Source organism: Garra rufa, chromosome 10 (assembly GCF_049309525.1).
Source record: "Garra rufa chromosome 10, GarRuf1.0, whole genome shotgun sequence".
NCBI classification, from domain to species: Eukaryota; Metazoa; Chordata; class Actinopteri; order Cypriniformes; family Cyprinidae; genus Garra; species Garra rufa.
The window spans coordinates 14,498,015-14,523,787 of record NC_133370.1 but is presented as its reverse complement, the minus strand read 5'-3'; the positions used below and the strand labels follow the sequence as shown (position 1 = coordinate 14,523,787).

Genomic DNA, 25,773 nt, shown 5'->3' with positions numbered 1-25,773 from the left:
ATGTTTCCCTCAATGAACTGCAGCTCCCTAGTACCAGCAGCACTCATGCAGCCCCAGACCATGATGCTACCACCACCATGCTTGACTGTAGGCAAGCACATGATATATTTGGTACTCCTCACAGGGCATTGCCACACATGACACCATCTGAGCTAAACAAGTTTATCCTATAGTCTCATCAGACCACAGGACATGGTTCCAGTAATTCATGCTCTTGGACAGGTTGTCTTCAGCAAACTGTTTGCAGGCTTTCTTGTGAGCCAGCTTCAGATGAGGCTTCCTTCTGGGACGACGCCTATGCAAACTGACTTGTTGCAGTGTGCAGCATATGGTCTGAGCACTGACAAGCTGACCTTCTACTTCTGCAACCTTTAAAGCAATGCTGGTAGCACTCATGCATCTGTTTTTTGAAGCCAGGTTTTGCACCTGACGCACAGAACGAGTAACTTTGTTGATCAACCCTTGCAAGACCTGTTCCGAATGGAACCCATCTTGGAAATCTCTGTATGACCCTGACCACTGTAGTGTAACTCAGTTTTAGGGTGTTACTGAATCTATAATAGCCTTGGTCATCTTTGTGGAGAGCAACAATTCTAATTCTCAAATCCTCAGAGAGTTCTTTGCCATTAGATGCCATGCTGAACATCCAGTGGTCAGTATGAGAGAATTGTACTTAAAGCACCTAATTTTAACTGCTTTAATACAAGATAGACAACTTTGTATGGTCCTGTCAAGCAGACAAAAACATAAACATGATGAATAGGACATGTGGCCTCGCATGGTTAAACAACATACTTCTGTTATCACTTAGGGTATAGCCACTTTTGTTGCCAGCTATTTTGACAATAATGGCTGTATGTTGAGTTGTTTTCAGAGGACAGTAAATCTATTCTGCTATAAAAGCTGCACATTGACTACTCTCAAATATATCCAAGTTTCATGTCTATGTATTGTCCCTTGAGAAGATATACTAAAATGGTTGCTGAAATGTGAGGGGTGTACTCACTTTTGTGAGATACTGTATATGTGTATATATGAATACACATACATATAGAAATTAGATTGTGCTGATTGATGGCCCGTCATGAAAACACTCTATTATTTGTTTGTTTTTGCGTTAACTATCTCTTTAAGCATGAAGGTCCATCCCTAAACCTAACCATCAGTGGGACGTGGACCAATCGAACTAAAAGGTAAGTAAGGGTTTGTACCAATTAATAGGTTACGAAATTTCATCAGAACTTTCTGTTGGCTCTTCTTCATTAGGCTATACATGTCATCAAACCATAACTTATTCTCAAAACTCATCTTCAGTTTTGAATCGCACGAGGACTGCGAAAAGACAGAGGTCCGTATTAAAATAAAACAACATGCTATTAAATGTATGCTGAGTGCTGAGACAGGAAGCAGGGGGTGCGCTACTATACTCTGAATGTGCTTACGCCTGTGTATTCAATTACCTCGCCCCAAGTTAATCCATGGTTCAACAACAATTTTAATTTCATGGAAGAGCACACAAATACCTGGGGATTGAAAGATTTCTGCATTTTAATGACCTCGGTTACAGTAGGACACCTGCCGACACCGTCTGCAGACCTTTTTTGTGCAACGGCGCTAGTTCTGACTGGCGAAAATAAACAAACGCTCAGCAATCTATCAATCAAGCGTGTTGCTATGATAACTAATGGTGTGAGGAGGTCCCTCGTCTCTGCAGAAGTGCTCTCTCCATCAGTAACACCAGCAGGGATGCTCTGATGGCTTTTTATACATCCTGGTAAGAGAGACAGGAGTATTTCCTCCCAAAATCGAGGTGTGATAGAACGGAGATAACTGACATGAAGCGTGCCTCTAAAAATGATTGAAAGCCTCAGTGCACGCACACATTTGTGATTATACTTTGGATAGATGCTATAAATGTTCAAATGGAAGTGAAAGTCAGCATGTTTAGCAGAGAAAGTAAAACTCTGTGAAACTTAGCCTAATTGATAACTCCATTGTGGTTCAGGGCAGTTTGATTTTAAACTGCTTGAAACACTGGATAAACTATTTCTTGTTGTGACTTTTCCTCAGAGTCATGAATGTGCCTGCAAATTTTCGACACACAATGTATTTGGAAAGGCTGTACAATTTTTGGTGACTATAATGGTGTTGGGGTCAAACTGACATCTATTGGTTTCCATGCAATTTGTCAAAACACTTGAAGAGTCAGGTGAAAGCAAAGCCTTTTGTAGTCTGTTGTAGATTAAAATACCTAATACATGACTATGAAATTAAAAACATAATGTTAACTTGAAATTGAAGACTACTAAATCCAATAAAAATGAACCTTTAGAAAAATGAAGTCTATTGTGTTTTCGGTAGTGTTGATTTTTGGCAAACTGCATTGAAACCAACAGGAGGCCAATTTGCACCCATCAACACAGCAGTAGGGTTAAGCTAAAAAGAAATCTAGACTGACAGTTGTAACTCCTATTTGTGACTGGATGGACTTGTGTCCAAAAGTGTAAACTTGCTCTGATATTTCAGGCAAAAACAAAGCTGTCCCTGGTAGAGGCTCATTAAACTCAACTCAGACCATTTTAAATGCTAATTCTGCAGTGGCTCGTGGGCATTCTGCATTAATGCCAGCACTTTTTTTCTGAATCCAGAAGACCGGAGAGCATCACATGAATATCAAACATTGTGTATAAATTAAATTGGAGATTTTGACTGGAATGACTTTGAGCATCTGATTTAAATTTAAAATTCCAAATGCAAAGCCCACTTTGGAAAATGAAATGGAATTTGTACTTCAGAGCCATCAACTCTCTGGGTTGTTTTTATTCTATAACAAGCACTTATTATGATGAGAGCTATTAAAGTGGGCAGTAGAGGAGACCATGTCAGCAGCGTCTGCAATGTCAAAAGCCCCTGTGAAACGTTCAACCGGTGGCCTCTCTCTTTATAAAGAGGCTTTTCAGCAGGTTCTGCCAATGCCAAAGGTCAGATTACGCACATAACCGCTGTTGCTTTATCAGACTCGCGGACAGAGCCCCGCCAAACCCCTCAGCAAGAATTGGCGGCCCTCGGTCTCATATCGACAGGTGGGGAGGAAAAAAAATTATGAAAACAATCGACTCGCACAGTCATGCCTGCTGACATTTCCAATCAATAGGCCTCTATAATTGATCAATCTGCTGCAGTTGCAAACTTCTAAACTGTTTCAACAAATAGCTTCAGACTAAATAGTTTTCACAAGACAAATCGGTGAGCCTAAAAGGGCATCATTAGATATTAAAGCAGAAGCAGCAACTTGTCTATGCTGGCCTTGGGCGTTCTATTTAGAGTCAGTAATAAATGGTTTGCTCACCAGTATCATCTGTCGCCTTGCCTTGGCAGTCACTTATGCTTTTCTCTCAGGGATTTTACCACACACAAAACTGCAGCAGAAGACCTATATTGACTTATTTGAGTGTAAGGTAAATATCAGGATAAATAACATGCTGTGGGAAAGAAAATAGTTGAAAAATGAAAATTCATGGACAAAAGTAGTTGAGTACTTTTGGGGTTCAAACGTGTAGCGCTGAAACCCTATTGTAATTGCTAGAGTGGCCAAGGATCAGCAATCTACACATAAAACTAATAAGGCAGACCAAACCTTAAGTCGTAGAGATTTCAAATTTTAAGGGATGGTAGTACTCCCACTGTCTACAATGTCACCAAGGCTTGCCCCAGATGGCCCAACGGGGGCACTACAGTGATCAGAAGTACAAAATCACTCATAAATCCTTAAAATGCATCTTTAATTTTTAGGTGAAATTTTCGGCTATTTTGCATTTCTTTAAAAAGGAACACTCCACTTTTTTTGGAAATAGGCTCATTCTCCAACTCCCCCCGAGTTAATAAGTTGAGTTTTACCGTTTTGAAATCCATTCAGCCGTTCTCCTGTTCTGGCGATATCACTTTTAGCATAGCTTAGCATAGATCATTGAATCCTATTAGACCAATAGCATCACGTTCAAAAATGACCAACGAGTTTCCATATTTGTCCTATTTAAAACTTGACTCTTCTGTAGTTATATCGTGTACTAAGACCGGTGGAAATGCAAAGCTGCGAGTTTCTTGGCTGATAAGATTAGGAACTACACTCCCATTCCGGCGTAATATTCAAGGAAGTTTGCTGCCGTAATAAGGCTGAAGCAGGAGCAGTAATACCACGCAGCACATGTGCAAATGCTAAACTAGCTGGGAACTCATTTCTGATAATACTCCGCCTGCTTCGGCCATATTACGGCAGCAAACTTCCTTGACTATTACGCTGGAATGGGAGTGTAGTTCCTAATCTTATCAGCCTAGAAACTCGCAGCTTTGCATTTCCACCGGTCTTAGTACACGATATAACTACAGAAGAGTCAAGTTTTAAATAGGACAAATATCTAAACTCGTTGGTCATTTTTGAATGCGATGCTATCGGTCTAATAGGATTCAATGATCTATGCTAAGCTATGCTAAAAGTGATATCGCCAGAACAGGAGAAGGGCTGAATGGATTTTAAAACGGTAAAAATCAACTTATTAACTCGGGGGAGTTGGAGAATTAGCCTATTTCCAAAAAAAGTGGAGTGTTCCTTTAAATACCTACTAACCAAATCAGTGCAGGAAGATTATCAAAAAAAGTTGAACTTTCGACTCTCCGTTGGAAAGGGCCACCAAAACGTCTGAAAGGGGCAGGGCCGCCTTTACTAAAACAGCTATAACTTTTGAACGGAATGAGATATCTTCGTCAAACTCACGGTGCGTAGGTAAGAGCTGAATCTGAAGTCACATGAAAAAAAATCACTGAGCTTGGCCAATTAGTGGCCTTAAAAGAGGGAAAAAAACGGCCATAACTATGCAACTGTTTGTCCTATCGATGCGAAAATTGGTACACACGGTTTTGGTCCAAAGTGCCACAAGCACCTAAGGACATTTGCGTATCTCAAAAAACATGGCAGACACTGGCTGATAAACTTTAACCACCTATTAGACAAGGTTAATGGAGGCCAATACGAATGAAAACTCGGTGGACCTGTTTGACTCATTGCCCTAAAGGTCTATGAGAAATTTTAAAGAAATTGGCCACTGAGGGCTAATTAAATAGTGGAAAAATGAAAATTAATGGACAAAAGTAGTTACTTTGATTACTTTACCTTAATCTACACGTAAAAATAATCACATATCGTAGAGAGTTGAAACTTTAAGGGATGGTAGTACTCTCATCGTCTACAATGTCACCAAGGCACTACAGTGATCAAAAGTACAAAATCGCTCATAAATCCTTAACATTTATCCTTATATTTTAGGTGACATTTTCAAATATTTAGCATTTTTTTAAATAATTACTTTTGCGAACTAGTCCTAGGTTTTTTGCCTGATTGGAACCAAACCAGTGCAAGAAGATTCTCTGGAGAGTGAATATCAAAAATTATCCACAAAAAGTTGAATTTTCGACTCTCAGTTGGAAAGGGATGCCAAAATGTTTGAAAGGGGGAAGGGCCGCCTTTACTAAAACAGCTATAATTTTTAAATGGAATGAGATATCTTCGCCAAACTCACGGCGCGTAGGTTAAGAGCTGAATCTGAAGTCACATGAAAAAAAAAGTCACTGAGCTTGGCCAATTAGTGGCCCTATAAGAGGGGAAAAAAAAAAAACTAAAAATGGCCATAACTACACACCCGTTTGTCCTATCGATGTGAAAATTGGTACACACAGTCTTGGTCCAAAGTGCCGCAAGCACCTAAGGATATTTGTGTATCTCAAAAGACATGGCCGCCATTGGCTGATAAACTTACCTATTGGACAAGGTTAATGGAGGCCAATCGGAACAAAAACTTGGTGGACCTGTTTGACTCACGGCCCTAAAGGTCTATGAGAAATTTGAAAGAAATTGGCCACTGAGGGCAATATCGCATTTTTCAAGGGTGTAAACAATTGTATATTGCATGGTTTTTCACACATACGCACAATATTCGTATAATACGATAGACCTTGTTCCGAAACAACTTTGCCTTTAGAATCACTGCTGTCAATCAAATCATTAGTTAAATGCTTGAGAAGATGTGGAAAAACCTATTTTTGCAAATTAGTCCTAGGTTTTTTGCTCAATCTGGAAAAAAACACTTCAGTACAATTTGCTGGACTCTCTAGATCAGTGGTAGGGAATGTTGATCCTGGAGAGCTGGTGTCCCTGCTGAGTTTAGCTCCAACCCTGAAAAAAAACACCAACCTTTATCCTGAAGACCTTGATTAGCTTGTTCAGGTGTTTGATTAGGGTTGGAGCTAAACTCTGCAGGGACACCGGCTCTCCAGGATCAACATTCCAAACCCCTGCTCTAGATCAGGGGTCCCCAAACTTTTTTCTGAGCGGGCCACATAATTTTCTTTTCTTTAATGGAGGGCCGGGTCGGTTTATAAAATAAAATTCCATGGGCTGGACTGACTACTATTATTATTATTTTATTATGATTTTACCTGTATTTATTATACCTTTTAATGCTAGAATAGTTTATTATTTTTTATGCACCAGACAGACAAATGATCATTTCTTTTCAAAAGATATACAGGTGCTTCTCAGTAAATTAGAATATCATGGAAAAGTTCATTTATTTCAGTAATTCAACTCAAATTGTGAAACTTGTGTATTTAATAAATTGAATGCACACAGAGTGAAGTAGTTTAAGTCTTTGGTTCTTTTAATTGTGATGATTTGGCTCACATTTAACAAAAACCCACTAATTCGCTATCTCAGCAAATTAGAATATAGTGACATCCAAATCAGCTAATCAACTCAAAACACCTGCAAAGGTTTCCTGAGCCGTCAAAATGGTGTCTCAGTTTGGTTCACTAGGCTACACAATCATGGGGAAGACTGCTGATCTGACAGTTGTCCAGAAGACAATCATTGACACCCTTCACAAGGAGGGTAAGCACAAACATTGATTGCCAAAGAAGCTGGCTGTTCACAGAGTGCTGCATCCAAGCATGTTAACAGAAGGTTGAGTTGAAGAAAAAAAGTGTGGAAGAAAAAGATGCACAACCAACCGAGAAAAACTTTGGGTAACTGGGAGATGAGCAGTGCTAGTTTCACCTCAAATGCTACTGAGTCATCGCTCTTTTCAAGCTGGCTAGCGCATCACCTGTTCGATCGTGATGACGCATTACGTTGAATGTACCATTCTCTTAGTGAATTTAACCAATAATCATACCTATGTTAATAACTAAGGGAAATTTTAGTTTGAAAGCCAACCTTTGTTATCAAATACCGACATGATATAAGTAAAACATATTTAAAATTACATTTTCAAAATATGTCTCTGGCATTGTTCAGAGGGCCGGTCCAAATGTGGGGGCGGGCCGCATTCGGCCCCCGGGCCTTAGTTTGGGGACCCCTGCTCTAGATCAATAATTATCAAAAAAAAATAAAAATAATTATTTATCCTTAAAAGTCATAAACGTTAAAAAACATAGTATTTCTATGGTAAACACAACCTGTATTTGCCAAAAATGCCTTTTTTTTTTTAAATCATTGATTTAGGTGTTTAAAGGCTTGCTAATTAATATGTTGTCTTTTTATATGTGCTTAAAAGCCATAAAGTGTTTAAACCCTGGTATTTGCTTGCAGCTATATTTTTAAATGTATTCTGTAGAAGTCAGTCAAACAGGTTTGGAACAAAATAAGGAAATGGTGATGAAACTTTAAAATGATGGTTTACCCAAAAATACTTTTTGTGTGCAAAGAAAACTAAATTTAAAAAAACTTTTTCAACTATTTCTTTTCTTCTGTGTTACATATATCCATGAGAGTACCACGACCAAAAAGTCAATATTTTTGTTTTCTTTGTGCACAAAAAGTACTTGTAGGTTCATAAAATTAAGATTAATTAACAACTGATGTCACATGGATTATTTTAATGATGTCCTTACTACCTTTCAGTAGTGTATGTTTTTACCTAACAGCAAATATGCGTGTTTAGGTTTTCAGTTTCAAAACTAATAGCATTATGAGGTTGGGTGACACAATTAGACTATACTCAGCATCTTTCAGCCCAGGACACCCTCTTCTGCATCTACTCTAAGACCATTAAATATCCACTTAAACACACAGAAAGTCGAAGAGCTCTTCCATTAACTGTGCTTCTTAATGTACATTACGAAGCAGACTTCATAAAAGCCGTGTTTTTAACTTCCTTAGTCCATCTGTGGGGATATATTAAGTGAATAAATTAAAAAAACCTCAGAGACAGAGAATATTAAACATTTGAAACTATTTATTGAACATTTATAACCAAATATCTGTTAAATACATAATTTATTCTTATTCTTTATGTCTCAACGACAAAGAATACCAATATTTACACTTTGTATATGGAATGTTGCATGACACTTTAAGGCGCAAAGTCTTTTGGCTTTCATTTGATCAGAACAACAGTGAAAGAAAAAGATAATGAAGGGTGAAAATCATGATTATTCAGCTAAGGGTAAATTAACATGTCTTGAACTCCTCATTCTAAGTTCCTTCAAATGAGGCGAAGTTTATAAATTATACTTTCAAAAGACAAAAATCTTTGTATATTACACATAACTGGCTCCACGCTCTCGCACACATCACAGCGGCGTCTCCTAGGCGACGGTTTTGAAGGTCTGCAGTATCAAGTTAGTTTGGTGGATAAGCCTGTTGGCACTGATAAAGACGTTTATTGCCCTGTGGACGAGAAGGAGGAAAGTCAGTGCTCAGGACGTCCATTGGATAATCATTTGTCATTGAGAAATGCACTTTCATAGAAGATCTGTAAAACAGATGTCTGCTAGAAGCATGAGCACTGCACTTGGAAAAAACATCCGTCACTGTCTGCTTGCTTACTTTCCGTCTTTGAAGTATGTTTTCAGTGTATCACTGAAGCTTTTGGAGTACTTCACAAACTCCTTCTTTTGGTGTTCAAGTGCCTGGGAAAAAAAGTTAAACGTTATTTTTGGCTATTAAAAGGAATTGTGCTCAACTGGTTGCATTTGTGGTATACTGTTAATTTTATAGTGGGGCACTTCCCAAGGAAGGGGATTTTTTTATATAATAATTGAAAAGAAATGTGACATTAATTTTTCTGTCAAGGTTCATTAGTTAACATTAACTAAGTATGAACAATACTTCTACAACATTTACAGTTGAGGTCAAAAGTTTACATACACCTTGCAGAATCTGCTAAATGTTAATTCATTTACCAAAATAGGAGAGATCATACAAAATGCATGTTATTTTTTGTTTAGTACTGACCTGAATAAGATGTTTCACATAAAGACATTTACATATAGTCCACAAGAGAAATTAATAGTTGAATTCATAAAAATTACCCTGTTCAAAAGTTTACATACATTTCATTTTTAATACTGTATTGTTACCTGAATGATCCACAGCTGTTTTTTTTGTTTTGTTTTTTAAAGTGATAGTTGTTCATGAGTCCCTTGTTTGTCCTGAACAGTTAAACTGTCTACCGTTCTTCAAAAAACTTCAGGTCATACAAATTCTTTGGTTTTTCAGCATTTTTGTGTATTTGAACCCTTTCCAACAATGACTATATGATTTTGAGATCCATTTTTTCACACTGAGGACAACTGAGCGACTCATATGCAACTATTACAGAAGGTTCAAACACTCACTGATACTTCAGAAGGAAACAATGCATTAAGAGCCGGGGGGTAAAAAATTTTGAATTTGAAGATCGGGGGGAAATTTAACTAATTTGGTCTTTTGAGAAACTTGTACGTATTTTCTGTAGCTTCTAAAGGGCAAAATATGATATTCAGGCAAAATAAGAAAAAATTACAAAAATACTGAAATAAATGTATTGTTCATTGTTTGTTCATGTTAGTTAATACATTAATTAATTTTAACAAATGACACCTTACTGTAAAGTGTTACCATTAAAACTTTTATTTGAGATGTCATTTTAAGCAATTAGGTTGTCATGCCAAGTTGTATAATTAGATGCAACTCTCCACAGAAAATGTTAGCGATTCTTTTTCACACTAAAATCATGTTAACACCATTTTTATGACTCGTGTCTATATTACAACAACAATGAGTATTTATAACATTTATGTATTGGCCATACTCCACTGCAAGTGTCTCACTGCAAGCTAGATTTCATTTTCTTTTTCGCAAGAAAAGAACAGACAAGTTAAATTTTTGTAGTAATCAACATTAAGCACTATCAATTGAGCTTAAAGGAACAGTTTACCCAAAAATTTAATTTTCTGAATATTTACTCACCCTCAGGCCATCCAAGATGTAGATGAATTTGTTTCTTTATCAAAAACAGATTGAAAGAAAGAAATTTAACAATATTTGTTCTCCAACTAGTTTTTTTGCAGTGAATGGGTGCCGTCAGAATAAGGGTCCAAACAGATAATAGAGACATCAAAATCAGTGTTGGGGAAAGTTACTTTTAAAAGAAATGCATTACAATATTGTGTTACTCCCTAAAAAGTAACTAATTACGTCACTTAGTTACTTTTTATGGAAAGTAATGCATTACTTTTGCAGTACTTTTTAAATCTGGCCAGGGCTTGCTTGTTTGTTTTTAATATAAAACAATTCTATTTTTGGCAAATATAAAAGCCCTTTCACACCAAAAGTGAAATGAACACACCTCAGGCTGAAGGAAAGGTACATTCATGTCTGTACAGCAGAACGCAGGAGAAGAAAGTTCAACACTCTTCAACAATAAAACAAAAATATGCACTAATGTTAGTTTATCTAAAGTAATTTTTGCTTATTAGTATGGTTGAATTGGATCATCAAATGTTACTTGAAAAAAGTAATCTGTTTATGTAACTTGCATTACTTGTAATGCATTACCCCCAACACTGATCAAAATATTGAAGTGAAACGTGTTTATTTGAGAAACCAATCATTAAGGCATTTTAGCTTTAAACCATTGAGTCCATAAACCGTAATAATGCTTCCACCATTTTTTTCAATCAGCTGTCTGGACTCTCATTCTGACGGCACCCATTCACTACAGTGGGGACTCATTGTTGAGCAACTGATGTAATGCTAAATTTTTTTTAAATCTGTACATCTTCAATGACATGAGGGTGTTTTTTTTCAACATTTTCATTTTTGTGTGAACTATTCTTTTTAACTTATATTAATCCCTGAATATTATTTTAAACTTGTTTGTGCAACAGTGAAAATGTTATCTACAAAATAAGAAATACTCACCCTGCGATTCTGATACTGGTATTTCTTAAACACACTGTTGACTGTGTCCAGCAGCTCTTTTATAGCACTGGCGATGTCTCTGTGGAAATCAGCGAGAGGTCAGGAGTGATGAATACATTTATGAACAGCGAAGCACTGACTCAGCAGTCAGGCAGTGGAGAATGGCAAGATAATAGAGGAGAGGCCCATTAAAATGTCTACAAATCTTTCACTTTTGGACATCTCCTGAGGTCTATGTATCCATGGTTTTGTCAGCTATGCAAGATCACTTAGTCGATTAATTGTTGGCTGATTGCTTGATTAAAACTAAAGCACTAGACTTAAAGCAAGACTATAAGGGGAGAAAAATCTATAGGCTCTGAACGATTTTGACTGCAGTTATTGCATGATCATTACTCTAGTTTGTAGTAAGTAAGTATTCATTTAGCAGATGCTTTGACATACAGTATACTTATTACTGGGACAGTCCCTCTGGAGTGACCAGAGGTTAAGAGTCATGCTGATTACTCAGACAGATCTTTAACCACTACGCCATCAAGGTGAAAACAAGAGACAGGATCCTCACTTTATGGTCTGTAGGAAGCGCACTCTGTCGTTGATCTCGTCTGGGATTTTACTCAGGATATGTTTGAGGGCTCGTGCTTTCTCATTTAAGTCCTGGAATTCCTGCTCTGGTCTTTCAATCATGTACTCTGTAAATTATGAGTTATAAAATATTGTAAGTTCAGATACTAAAACAAGTGCACATGATCACAAAAACCACCCTGATCTTTAGTGGGGGGAAAAAAAACACACCTATGTCATTCAAAATGTTCCATGTCTTTCTTTCTTTGAGGAAAAGATTCCAGGATTTTTCTCCATATAGTGGACTTCAATGGGAGCCAACAGGTTGAAGGTCCAAATTGGAGTTTTAAGCAGCTTCAAAGGGCTCAGAGGGCTTAGAGCTAGTGCAACATGAGCATTTGTGGTTAAAAAAAGTATATAAATTTGTTTTTGTTTTTCCCGAAAATGACAGACTGTTTCGCTAGTTAAGACCCTTATTCCTCATCTTGGATCATTTGGAGCCCTTTGAAGCTGCAATTTGGACCTTCAACCCACTGGCCTCGATTGAAGTCCACTATTTGGAGAAAAATCCTGGAAAGTTTCCCTCAAAAACCTTAATTTCTTTCCGACTGAAGAACATATTGGATGACACAGGGGTGAGTAAATGATCAGAAAAATGTTATTCTGAAAGTAAGCTTATCTTTTAAGTGTTTTGAGTGCAGGAAAAATCTAGAAATAGCAACTATACTAGAAGCAAATTGTGTTTTTTTTTACCTTCCACGTCATCTGCAGCCATACGCAGTAGTGATTCTGTGAAGTTGATCTCCACGTTTTTCTTCTCCAGTATCTTCATGATGATATCCTGAGTGAGGCCTGGGTTCTCTTTCTCTGCCTTTAGAGGGTGGCGTTGATTGAAGAGCATTAAACTCACATCAGTAAACCTCATAATATGTTGAGCATGAAATTAATCGCTTTTTAAAACAAATACATCACAAGGGCTAGATGAAGAGAGATTACATGTCAGAAAAATAAACACTGTATCATCGGCATCTGCCAGCTGATGAATGGACATTTTCAGGAAGTCTTACTTTGATAAATGCTGCCCGCAATGTCTGTGCCGCTGACAGGTTTATCCTCTCCAACTGTCAGATAAACAAAGTCAAAATCAGACATTTCATATTCATATACCTCATAATATTAAATGTTCAAGCTACTATACTGTTCAAAATTTGAGTCAGTAAAACTTTCGTTAATACATATTTATAAAGAATGCATTAAATTAAATCAAAAGTTACAATAAAGACATAAGTGTGATCAAGCAGCACAGGTATATTTGTACTAATAGCCAAATACATTGTATGGGTCAAAATTATAATTTTTTTTATGCCAAAAATCATTAGGATAACAGTAAAGATCAAGTTCCATGAAGATATTTTGTAAATTTCCTACCGTAAATATATCAAAACTTACTTTTAATTAGTAATATGCATCGCTAAGAACTTCATTTGGACTTTTCAATATTTAGATTTTTTTTCACCCTCAGATTACAGATTTTCAAATGGTTGCATCTCAGCCAAATATTATCCTATCTTTACAAACCATACATCAATAGAAAAGTGACCCTTATGACTGGTTTTGTGGTCAAGGGTCACGTATAATGTTATAAAAGATTTCTATTTTAAATAAACGCTGTTCTTTTGAACCAGCATTGATAATACGAAAGATTTCTTAAGGACCAAAATTCTAAAATTTAAAATGTTAAAAATGATTTAAGGGGAGACACTGCTGTTTTATCATGCACCTGTCAAGTTTGAGATTTTGGGCTTTTTGGTTTTTCATGAAGTGTTTTTTTTTAGACTAGTGAAAAGAAAACACCCAAAAGACACTGTTAAGTGTTTCTTTTATAGCACTTTATCGATTTGTGTCGATAGATTTCAATTACAATACATATTTTTAAAGGTCGTTTTCTCAAAATGAGTTTTTCCCCCTACTATGAGTTATAAATCTCCACTTCAGTAACACTTACACACACCAAACTTTACATTTTTATTGCTGTCTATATCCTGAAGGTTTTTACAGAGGGATTTGTTCATATATAGTTAGCTTGATTTTATACATTTTATTCCCCCAAAATGGTCAAAAATTTTTTTTTTGTATGTTTAAAGTTTTTTTTAAATTTAAGAGTGACAAAATGAGACACCCAAAATCCCCTCTGTAAAAATATTTCACTCTAATATGTCAAAAAAATGTTTAAACTGACTTCATTCAGTGTTTAGATTTGTGTACTAGAAATGTATGCAAATTAGCACATTTTAATAATGCCTCATTTGCATATTTAAACCTAACATTTTAGAAAACTTGCAATACAAAAAATGTTTGCAATTATCAATGTAATCAATCAACTGGGTAAGTAAGGTGATAACTTTTAGTTTTTTTTTTTACCCTATTCACCTAAAATTTTAAACAGTTCTATTTTCTGTCCAAATTTATCAGTGTGCAGTGAACAGCCTGTGATTTTTTTTATTGTTAGATAAATCAATAATTCAATGAAAGATAAACATAAAGTAAACATAACTTTGCCAGCACGCTCATTTAAACATAACATTTTAATATTGTCAAATAACACTACATGCTTATACTGAAGTGTAAATACCTCATTGAAGACTGGGTACATTACTGCATATAATGTCATAGAGACTATTGAATTTGTCTCAGCTTCATTCTTCATCTCTTCCATTGTCATCCTCAATGGAGGCCCACCGCAGGTTAAAATGGGCAGTTGAGCCACACAATTCACTCACAGTTCTCTCAAATACACTACAATGTTAGGAAGAAATACATTAAATTAATGGATATCTACCACAAATGTATTCTCAACTAATAACAAAGCACTTCATGACAAATTTTCTACATTTAACGAAACAAAATGTTTTAACACTCTCTAGCTCTTATAAGCATTTTTTATACTACTTTATGCACATTCTTAGCTTTAAACACATACTTAGTGACAGCTAAACGAATACAATATAAAAACAAAAAATATAATTCTCAATATTGTTACATATATATTTTACTGCCATGGTTTCCTGTAATTAAGGCTCAGTCAAACTTGACTGCAGAGCCTCACCTATGTTATGACATTATATCGACGCCATCTGACACAATGTAAACACCTTGTTATTGTCACAAAAAATATAGCCTAGAAAGCCCGTGCTAGTAAAACTATGGTTAATTATTTACCCTGCTAACCCGTTCATTACAATAGACATGTAGCCAATGTTTTTCTAATCTCTTTATTATACCACACTCCCTCCGGTTGCTTTCGATTTGGTTTGGTTGTATTCTAATCCGTCAAAGCCTAATCAAACAGACCACATTCTGACGTTATTCAAGCTTTGCTTATTACTCAAGTGTTTTTATAGTTAGCAGCCTAGCTAACTCCTTCATAGCTAGACAGGGGCAGGCTGGCTATCAAAGTTAGCAGACATATCTGTTCATCTCGACATCCGTATACACAATATGATCACAATCTCAACAGAAATACCTGCTCTCGTCTTCGCCTTCACGTCTCACAGCTGAGGGGTAAGTAATACGTTTCCTTGATGCTTAGTTAGCAAAATATAGCTGTGTTTGTTTTCAACTTCGGAAGTCGGAAGTTTTCTGCGTGAGCTGTGAGAAAGCCGACGACTTCCGTCTCCTGACCAACCAGGTTGCACCTTCCATGAACGTTTGAGAGTGTGTCATACAGTGCTTTGTATTGAATATAAGGTAAATATTGTAGGGGCATTATTTGCAAAACAGTAAACCTACAGCATTGAACAAATAGCTAAAACAAATACAGATATATATGGTATAATATGGTATGAGCAGTAAGAGAAGAAAATATGTAAAGGGGTGAACATGAACAAAAAACACATTATTCATAATTTTAATACAGCTAAAAAAATCTACATTTGACTTCACTGAAATATTTTAAAATGTAATGTAATTTTATCTTTTGTAAGTACATTTTATCTCTGCATGTAATGAGAAGCATACAAATTTAATGATTTTTTAATGATAACACAATACAAGCGCTCATTTACAGCTTGAATATGTTAAATTTTTATACTTTACAGGAAAGGTCTAGATGTGCATTATGTTCTCACATAAAAAAGTAACATACCAAAGTAAAAAAAAATTGAAAAGCTTAAAAACATTTACAATTTGTAATCATTTTCTGTCCCTTTTACTACATTACCAATTTAAATAAGTGAAAAAAGAACTGAAGATTAATTTTAATACATATTTTATCACCTTAAAAAATCTTAGAACTGAGGGAGTATTAAAACATAAATAACATTTGCCTATTAGAAATCATTCGAATACTTTCCGACATACTGTAAGGAATTAAAAGTTAACTTTGCTTATTTTCATTCAGCAGGGTGCCGCTTCATATTGCTTTAGTAAGATCAAGAAGATACAATGCTTTGATTAAATATAAATGCTGAACAAATCCTTGTACTTGGAAGTACAAGGCACTTGCATAAGTAGTCACTTCTTAAAAAACAAGGGATCACAGTTGTTGCATTTTCGTTTTCTGCTGGAAGAGATGTGTAAAGCCAATCATCAGACACTAGAATCAGTCCCCTTCACATCTTAGGCTTTTGATTGCTTTCCCTAAGATCTACTTCATCCTCTTTTTATCAGTTTTTCTTGGAAGCTCCCCGTCTGATTGGCATCGTTTTCAGCTTCTGGGTTTTCATTGCTCTGAAACAAAACATTTTTTGATATTTCAAATCTTCTGTGTTCAAAATGCATTCATTAGCCTGTCTAACATTTTGTGCCTTTACATTCTAAATGCATTTTCTGCATTCTCGCTACTCTTATTCTTCTTAATCTCACTACTTATATTTGATTGATAGGAAAGGACTTCTTAAGCGTTTGGCTGACCTGTGCTCCATTACGCTCACTGTAGGGATCTTCGTCACTTTCTTCCACTTCTGCTCTCTTCTGTCTGTCATGCACTGAGTCATCAAGAGTCTAATGGATGTTGCAGTGGGGATGATGGGAACAAGTCATTTTTCATCTAGCATTTTGTATCACTTCCTCAGCACACCAGTCCATCAATGCCTGTATTCCCTCACCTCATCCTCTACACCATCCTCATATTGCTCATCCGGCTGGTCCTCTTGCTGCTCTGGATCGCCTGCCACCTATTGATATAGTGCATCAGTAATCTGCTTATCGTTCCATACCAGTAGGTTTACTTCCTCTGCTGAAACTACTAACAGCAACCTTGTCAACAGGTTTTACATTTATTTATTTTTACACTTTTGAAAGAAATGCTCACCAAGACTGCATTTATTTGATCAAAAAACTGTAATTCTGTGAAATATTATTACAATTTAAAATAACTATTTTTATTTTAATATATACAGTTGAGGTCAAAAGTTTACATACACCTTGTAGAATCTACAAAATGTTATTATTTTACCAAAAATAAGAGGGATCATACAAAATGCGTATTATTTTTTATTTAATACTGACCTGAATAAGATATTTCACATAAAAGACGTTTACATATTGTCCACAAAAGAAAATAACAATATATAAACCAATAAATAAAAATGACCCCATTCAAAAGTTAACATACACTTGATTCCTAATGTTCCGTTGTTGCCTGAATGATCCACAGCTGTTTTTTTTTTTTTTCGTTTAGTGATAGTTGTTCATGAGTCTCTTCTGAACAGTTAAACTGCCTGCTGTTCTTCAGAAAAATCTTTCAGGTCCCACAAATTCTGTGGTTTTTCAGCATTTCTGTGTATTTGAACCCTTTCCATCAACGACTGTATAATTCTGAGAATTATCTTTTTATATGCAACTTTTACAGAAGGTTCAAACGTTCACTGATGCTCCAGAAGAAAACACAATGCATTAAGAGCTTTATGAATTTGAAGATCAGGGAAAATTGTACTTATTTTGTCTTCCGGGAAACATGTAAGTATCTTACAATATTTAGGCAAAATAAGAAAAATTTACACATCTTCATTCTGTTTAAAAGTTTACACCCCTGACTCTTAATGCATCGTTTTTCCATCTGAAGAATGAGTGAGCATTTGAAACTTCTGTAATAGGAGTCCTTCAGTTGTCCTCAGTGTGAAAAGATGGATTTTAAAAATCATACAGTCATTGTTGGCAAGGGTTCAAATACACAAAAATGCTGAAAAACCAAAAATCTGTGGGACCTGAAGGACATTTCTGGTAACAACAGTATTAAAAATCAAGTGTATGTAAACTATTGAACAAGGTCATTTTTATAAATTCAACTATTATTTTCTCTTGTGGGCTATATGTAAATGTCTTTTATGTGAACTATCTTATTCAGGTCAGTACTAAACAAAAAATAACATACATTTGTATGATCCCTCTTATTTTGGTCAAATAATTCACATTTTGCACATGCAGATGAACAGCAGTGTATGTTCAATAATACCAAATAGTAATACATTTTAAAAATTACTTGCAGGTCAGTATCACCACAAGACTTATTTTATGAATAATATACAAAAAGTTAGTATCTTTCTTGTTAACTCACCACAAGCTGCTCATCCTCTTCAGGCCTGATATTATTTGCATTATTTTTGTACTCCGTTTCTTCCTCTGCATCTTCAAATTCATGGTTCTGGTTGTTGACCTCATTCACAGCGTTCAGGTTTTTTTCTCCCATGGCCTGCTCAAAGGAGTCGTTTTAAGAGAGAATAAGTCATTAATAGAAATCTTAAACTTCAAATGATGTAATTTCCTGTGATAAAACTCTAAAGAAATTGTCATTTGCACTTCAAAGTCAAATAATTGAGCTTTTCGAGAAATAATACAGAGAAAGCACAGCCACAGTGTTTACGCCACACTGCCTTGATGTTATTGAATAATTAATTTATGGCTCTGCATGCAATTTGTCATTCATGCAGTGTTGTAAGTGGTCCGAATCAGTTTTTTCCTCTCTACAAGTGACACAGATCTCATTCCTGAACAGCGTAAACAAACATTCATCTGTTTAAATCTGTTTTTTGGCCTCTTTCATGTCTGATCATGCAATTCGCATAGCAAAGACTCTCAGTGCAGCGGAAAATTAGCAAAATGCAGATCAAAAAGGACAATGAGACATATATGAGGTCAAACCAAAAATGATTATTTTTTTTACTAGTGGGTGCAGGACACTATAGTTCATTTAAGTGAGGATAGCAAAATCAACTAAACCGTGACATATTATACCCAAAAAAATTTCATACAGTGGACTACCAGTAAAACTGATAAAAACACTTTGACCTGACCATGTTTTGCTTAAGTGTTTTTTCTTTCATTGCTAATGCGACCTTTTTACACTACAGACTGAACAAAATTAACTATAGCTTAGTAATTGGTCAACAGTTTGGTTGATTTTGGTTGATCGTAATCTATTACATACCTTTCTATGAAAGTTATCAAGATGAATTTGTACTGACACAGTTTAACTCTGAGTTCTAGTCATATTTTATTACCATTTTCTAAACTATAGCGATAATGCGAGAAATGTTGAAGGTGTCTGAATACATTTTGGTTTGGCTGTATATAAACATACACACTGCATTATCAAACACACCTTGTCATGCTTTTGAGTCTCCTTCACATCTGGTCCAGCCATAACATGGTGTGATTGCACAGCATTCCCTGTATTTCAAAAGAAATTAAAAATGATTTTTCGAAGTTTTTCAAATTATTGAAGTATGTTTTAGAAGAAAATACTTATTATAGTTTATCTACATCAAAATGTCATGTTTACTTAATGTGTTACTTGCCGCTTCTTTGTAATTTCTGAAATTTAACAGCAATTTTGGAGTGAAAATGGTTTCTATACCAATAATAACATAAATGTGCCATTTAAATGTATCCTTTAATGTTTTTTGCTCCATATCTCAGCTTGGTAGCACTTTGGACTTTTGTGCTAGAGCTTCATAAAATACAGCAGAATCAGAAAAAGCCAATACCTGCCACAAAAATATCCTTCCTTACCAGCAATAACTGTATCCAAAGCCTCAAAGTGTACTTTGGTTCTGTGAAGTGGCTCTGTCTGCGTCTGTTTCTCCGGGCTTTGGCTTAGCGTGTTGCGAGGGTTAATGCCCAGCTCTTCTGGGTTTGATAAGGAATGTTCCAGCACTGCCTTTTTCCCCTTATCCTCTCCTCCTCTCTCCTTTGATGTGCTTCTCTCCTCTTTCTTGCCGTTTCCCTCAGCAAAAATATCAATTTGCCGAGGCTGCTTCATTGCCACTTTGGTCGCATTGTTATTTTCAATCTCCAACACACCTTGAGGGGATAACCCTTTTCCATTTTCCTCATATCCTTCCACCTGTAAAGGAGAAACATCCGTATGACCAAAGTGTGGTGTGGCCTGATGATAAGACACTTGCATTAGCCACAGTCACACATTTACATTATTAGGGTTACGTGAGTCATCCCATCCCGAAGTTGACAAACTAGCCCAAATGGCCTTTGAATATATACATCGACTGTGAGAATAATTTCAAAAAAGGATTAAGACTTAATCCATTTGTGACGTGAGAGTGTGAACAGCACACATTCATGTCTACAGCAGGCTAATCCATAGGCTTTCTTACTAATAAAAGCAAAGTATAAATAAATGAGTTAGTCTTTTAACGTTGTATGTTATATTTCCTTCTGTACCTGAATGGGCTTATTATGCAGCTCCTCATTTAGGCGCTCTACTGTCTCCGGTATATAGCTGCGGGTGCGTTTGGTAGCAAATTTATCAATTTTAGCTGCTCGGCCAGCACCGGATGCTTTATTACGATTCTCCTTTAATCGCCTCAGCTCTTCCACCTGCAGCTTTATTCAAACATTGAATTAGGATGGAATTAAAAATTTCTCGAGTGATACTTTGTGATGCATGGATTGGGTAATGAAAGTCAAATAGTATGAGAGCTGGCTCTATGAAAGAAAGATGCTAACTCAGCACAGAGACTGTAAAACGTAAATTAAATAAACAGCCAAGGAGAAAACGTACTGAATTTATAATGTTATATATTCTAACTATCATAAATAATTGGTATAAAATATACTCCCCAGTTTTATTTGAGAACAAAGGTTTACATAGCCTGACGCTACACAAGAGATGATTTCTACAATGTAAGGTGAAGAAGAATAAGTAGTTTACATGTTAGAATGTGTCACAGTGGCATATTATATCCGATTAGACGTAATGTCAGTGTTCAAATGTTAATGGCAGGCAAACATGCATCACTCACACAGCGTAAAATGCCAGGGTGACACATCTGTAGTATTTACACAGCTTGAACCTGTGGCCTGAGGCATAGAAAAAGATCAACTATAATAAGAGACTTTAGACATGCTTATGTTGTCAACACTGCTAGGCAGGAGTTTCCAACAAACTTAACTTCATCGGTAAACCTTTATAATAAGGTGTCATTTGTTAACATTAGTTAATGTATTAACTAACGTGAATGTACAATGAACAATACATTTATTACACTATTTATTAATCTTTATTAATGTTACACTGTAAAAAACAAAAACTTTAAATAATTTGTTACCTTGCTGCCTTAAAATTGTAAGTTCAGTCAACTCAAAAAGGTGTCATCTTGAAATGTTAAGTTGTACTAAGTGACAAGTATTTGAGTTGCCTTAACTAAAAAATTGGTTTGTTAAACTTAAAATCTGGGCAAGTTACCCAGCTTCCTTAAAAGTTTACGTTGAATCAACTCAAATATCTAAGTTGTCACTTAGTACAACTTAACATTTCAAGTTAACTAAGATTGTTTGAGTTTACTGAACTTCAAATTTTAAGGCAGCCAGGTAACAAATTATTTTAAATTGACTCAACAAATAGTTTTTTTACCGTGTAGTTAATAAAAAATAGTTTTTCATTGTTTGTTCATGTTATTTCACAGTGCATTAACTAACGTTAACAAACACAACTTGTGATTTGAATAATGCATTAGTAATAATTAACATTAACTACGATTAATTAATAATGTAGAAGTATTGCTCATTCTTAGTTCATGTTAACTAATTTAGATAACCAATGTTAACCAATGAACCGTATTCATTAAAGTGTTACCACTCCATCTCAAATCTCTCCACACCTTACAGCTGTCTTTGTAGGGTTAGATGGCATGAAATGAGATGAACAAATGTGGGTGCATTAGGATGCATTAAATCGATCCAAAGCGACAGTAAAGACTTGGAAAAATAAATAAATGATTTCTGAAGGATCATGTGACACTGAAGACTGGAGTAATGACTACTGAAAATTCAGCTTTGCCAGCTGTGGAATAAATTACATTATGAAATATGTGACCCTGGACCACAAAACCAGTCATAAGGTTAAATTTTACAAAACTGAGATGTATATAATATGAAAGCTCAGTAAATAAGCTTTCTATTGATGTATGGTTTATTAGGATAGGACAATATTTGGCCGAGATACATCTATTTGAAAATCTGGAATCTGAGGGTGCAAAAAAATCAAAATCCTGAGAAAATCAACTTTAAAGTTGTCCAAATTAGGTTCTTAACAATGCAAATAACTAATCAAAAATTACATTTTGATACATTTACAGTAGGAATTTTACAAAAAATCTTCATGGAACATGATCTTTACTTAATTTCCTAATGATTTTTGGCATAAAAGAAAAATCAATAATTTTGACCCATGCAATGTATTTTTGGCTATTGCTACAAACATACCCCAGCGACTTAAGACTGGTTTTGTGGTCCAGGGTCACATATATTAAAACAGAAAACAGTCATTTTAAATGGTAATAACATTTAACAATATTACTCTTTTGTACTGTATTTATATAAACAAATGCAGCCTTTGTGAGCATAAGAGGCTTCTTTCAAAAATGTTACAAATCTTACAAGCCCCAGACTTCGAAATGCTAGTAGTGTACATCGTCTTAAATAGTTAGATTAGCTTGACTCTACAATTTTTGATTGAAAACTTTAATGAAAACTAATGTATCTAACCACTGTATGGCATTAATTACTCACCCTCATGTCATTTCATGTCAACCCGTAAGACCTTCGTTCATCTTCAGAGCACAAATTAGGATATTTTTGATGAAATCCAAGAGCTTTCTGACCCTGCATAGACAGCAGCGCAACTACCATGTTCCAGGCTCAAAAAGGTAGTAAGGACATTGTTCAGTCATAATTTTATGAAGCTACTCTTGTGAAAGGTGGCAAAGACTGAGCTGAGATGGAATAAATTTGTTATTTTTGTTTTCTTTGCACACAAAAAGTATTCTCGTAGCTTCATAACATTACAGTTGAATCACCGATTCCCCAAGGACTATTTTAACAATATCCTTACTCCCTTTCTCAGCCTTGAACGTGGTAGTTGCATTGCTGTCTATAGAGGGTCAGAAAGCTCTCAGATTTGAACAAAATCTTTATCTTAATTTGTGTTCCAAAAATGAACGAAGGTCTTGTAATTAATGACAGAATTTTCATTTTGGGTGAACTATCCCTTTAAGAATTAGTATTGGGATACCCAGCAATCAATTGTTTTTATTTGCCAATTTATTTTTGTATTTGTTAAAGGTGCTGGAGTCACAGAATGTGATTTACTTCAATCATGATACACACCTGGGCTGCAGCAAGTGCATTTTTATGGTCTTGTAATGTGAGTGAGAGATGATCTTTTGAAGCTTGCAGGTTCTTGTGCTGTTCCTGAAATGGTGATGAATAAAAGAATAACTGCCATTTCAGTATGTCTAGAATAGTAAAAGTCCAGGTTTTGGGACTACAAACTGAACAGTAATATTATCTGTGCTTAACTGAAATACTACATGCAAATTCAAACTCCCTACAAACCCTAATCACATAATGCAACACAGAATCCTTTGTAGTTTCTCTGACCTGCACATCAAGTAACTGTGTGTAGATATCCTGATGAGCTTTCCGCAGCTGTCTGTTCTCCTCTCGAAGGTTGTACACATTCTCTACAAGGAGGAAATATGGTGATGAAAGACTGTATGGTCAGGTGCATTTTATCTGGTTGGGAACGGATTCGGTCTGAGCCTTAAATCTGATTACTCTGAATACATACAAGAGTAGCACGCAGATTTACCTTTCAGTCTGGATATTTCAACCTCTTTCTCCCTCTGCAGGTTGTCTATTTCCAGCCTGTGCTCATCCAGAACACGTTCATGATCCTGTCCTTGATTCTGGTGCTTATCTCGAAGTTCATAGTATTGCATCTTCAAGTCTTCATGCTGGGACTGTTTTAGTCGTATGTAAAAGAGGCCAGAATTATTATGTTTGTTTAACATCATCCATGATTAAAATATCATAACTAGTATTCACCTTCAGGATTTGATGCTCAGTCTGCAGAGTATTCAGTCGATAGGTTGATTCTTGCTGTTAGGTCAAACAAAACTGTAAGTTATGCATCCACAACAGCAGACAGCAGCTCTATCGTGTTTACACATCATTAGTAATCAAAACACCATACGTTTTAAATTACCTTTTCTTTGTTGAGGGCCTTCTGTGATTCCCGCTTAAACACAAGCAAATCTATGATGTATTGACAATCAATAGAGGCTTTTAAAAACAAACGTGAAGCAGACTGCATTCAGCACAACCTGGACTCATTATCATTCATTATCTATCATCATTATCAAATCGCATCCAGATTAAGTGGGCTGTGTGTATCAGGAAATCAATTATTGTGCAAATGAACAGGACATTACCCTCTTCAGCCTTCTTATGCTCAAGTCTTTCTTTCTGGAGGGACTTCTCTAGCTTAGAATGATGCTCATATACCACTGAAAATAGAAAATAAATATTATTTTATTGTTTCATTTTTTAATTTTTTTTATGTAAACATATACAGTTTCCATATAGGAAACCTAAAGAAAACCTATTAGAAATCTGAATAATTTGATATATTAACATATAGCCCATGTACATTTCTGGACATATATGTCATGTACATATATATATCAATCCTAAAACTCAATACGTGTCGATATTAAATATAAAGAGAGATATGTGTTTTAAAATGTATTACAAAAACATATACTACCAGTCAAAAGTTTTTGAACAGTAAGATTGTTCAATGTTTTTTAAAGAAGTATTTTCTGCTCACCAATCCTGCATTTATTTGACCCAAAGCACAACAAAAACAGTAAAATATTGAAATATTTTTACTATTTAAAAAACTGCTTTGTATTTAAATGTTTTTTAAAATGTAATTTATTCCTGTGGTGTCAAATCTGAATTTTTAGCATTATTAATCCAGTCACATGATCCTTCAGAACTCATTCTAATATTCGGATTTGCTGCTCAAAAAACATTTGTTATTATTATTATTATGTTGACCACAGCTGAGTAGAATTTGAAGTTTTTTTTGATGAATAGAAAGTTCAGAAGAACAGCATTTATCTGAAATAGAAGTCTTGTGACATTATAAATGTCTTTATCATCACTTTTGATCAATTTAAAGCATCCTTGCTAAATAAAAGTATTATTTTCTATAATTCTATAAAAATATATATATTCTGACTCCAAGCTTTTGAATGGTATAGTGTATAATGTTACAAAAGCTTTTTATTTCAGATAAATGTAGATCTTCAGATCTTTCTATTCATCAAAAATCCTGAAAAAAAAAAAATATTCCAACTGTTATAAATATTGATAATAATGATAATAATAAAAAATGTTTCCTGAACAGCAAATCAGCATATTCGTATGATTTCTGAAGGAGCATGTAACACTGAAGACTGAAGAAATGATGCTGAAAATTTAGCCTTGATGACAGGGATAAATTACATTTGAAAATATATTCAAAAATATTTTATAATATTACTTATTTTGCTGTATATTGGATCAAATAAATGCAGGCTTGGTGAGCACAAGAGAATTCTTTTCAATATTAAATAAAATATTTATAAAATATTATTATATATATATATATATATATATATATATAT

At 35.2% G+C, this 25,773-nt stretch overlaps 2 protein-coding genes across 2 annotated transcripts in view; both read right to left on the bottom strand.

The window, feature by feature from the left end:
- Window positions 1–8,267: 8,267 nt before the first annotated feature.
- LOC141344204 (programmed cell death protein 10-B) lies at window positions 8,268–15,453 on the bottom strand. Its single transcript, XM_073849003.1, has 8 exons — window positions 15,324–15,453; window positions 14,433–14,596; window positions 12,868–12,921; window positions 12,554–12,671; window positions 11,802–11,928; window positions 11,237–11,315; window positions 8,879–8,961; window positions 8,268–8,719 (listed from the first exon to the last, which is right to left on the bottom strand). The coding sequence occupies exons 2-8, from the start codon at window positions 14,520–14,522 to the stop codon at window positions 8,638–8,640; spliced, it is 633 nt and encodes a 210-aa protein (XP_073705104.1). The 5' UTR covers window positions 14,523–14,596; window positions 15,324–15,453; the 3' UTR covers window positions 8,268–8,637.
- Window positions 15,454–15,922: 469 nt separating this feature from the next.
- Window positions 15,923–25,773, bottom strand: part of golim4b (golgi integral membrane protein 4b) — a 10,488-nt gene continuing 637 nt past the window's right edge. Inside the window, exons 2-13 of the mRNA XM_073849372.1 lie at window positions 24,532–24,606; window positions 24,306–24,355; window positions 24,146–24,199; window positions 23,910–24,060; window positions 23,699–23,781; window positions 23,426–23,509; window positions 19,811–20,144; window positions 19,401–19,468; window positions 18,357–18,491; window positions 16,906–16,974; window positions 16,712–16,801; window positions 15,923–16,528 (exon numbers count right to left, since the gene is read on the bottom strand). Of these exons, the coding sequence (XP_073705473.1) occupies window positions 16,451–16,528; window positions 16,712–16,801; window positions 16,906–16,974; window positions 18,357–18,491; window positions 19,401–19,468; window positions 19,811–20,144; window positions 23,426–23,509; window positions 23,699–23,781; window positions 23,910–24,060; window positions 24,146–24,199; window positions 24,306–24,355; window positions 24,532–24,606 (1,271 nt within the window). The 3' untranslated portion in view covers window positions 15,923–16,450. The remainder of the gene's footprint in view (window positions 16,529–16,711; window positions 16,802–16,905; window positions 16,975–18,356; window positions 18,492–19,400; window positions 19,469–19,810; window positions 20,145–23,425; window positions 23,510–23,698; window positions 23,782–23,909; window positions 24,061–24,145; window positions 24,200–24,305; window positions 24,356–24,531; window positions 24,607–25,773) is intronic.

What these genes read in the sequence shown, in the direction of transcription:
- LOC141344204 (XM_073849003.1), bottom strand. Translation starts at nt 14,522, where the DNA reads ATGACAATGGAAGAGATGAAGAATGAAGCTGAGACAAATTCAATAGTC. An exon ending in CGCTTCCTACAGACCATAAA is followed by an intron (nt 11,316 to 11,801) that starts GTGAGGATCCTG and finishes TGATTTCCACAG; the next exon opens with AGACATCGCCAGTGCTATAA. An exon ending in ACCAGTATCAGAATCGCAGG is followed by an intron (nt 8,962 to 11,236) that starts GTGAGTATTTCT and finishes TTTTTTTCCCAG; the next exon opens with GCACTTGAACACCAAAAGAA.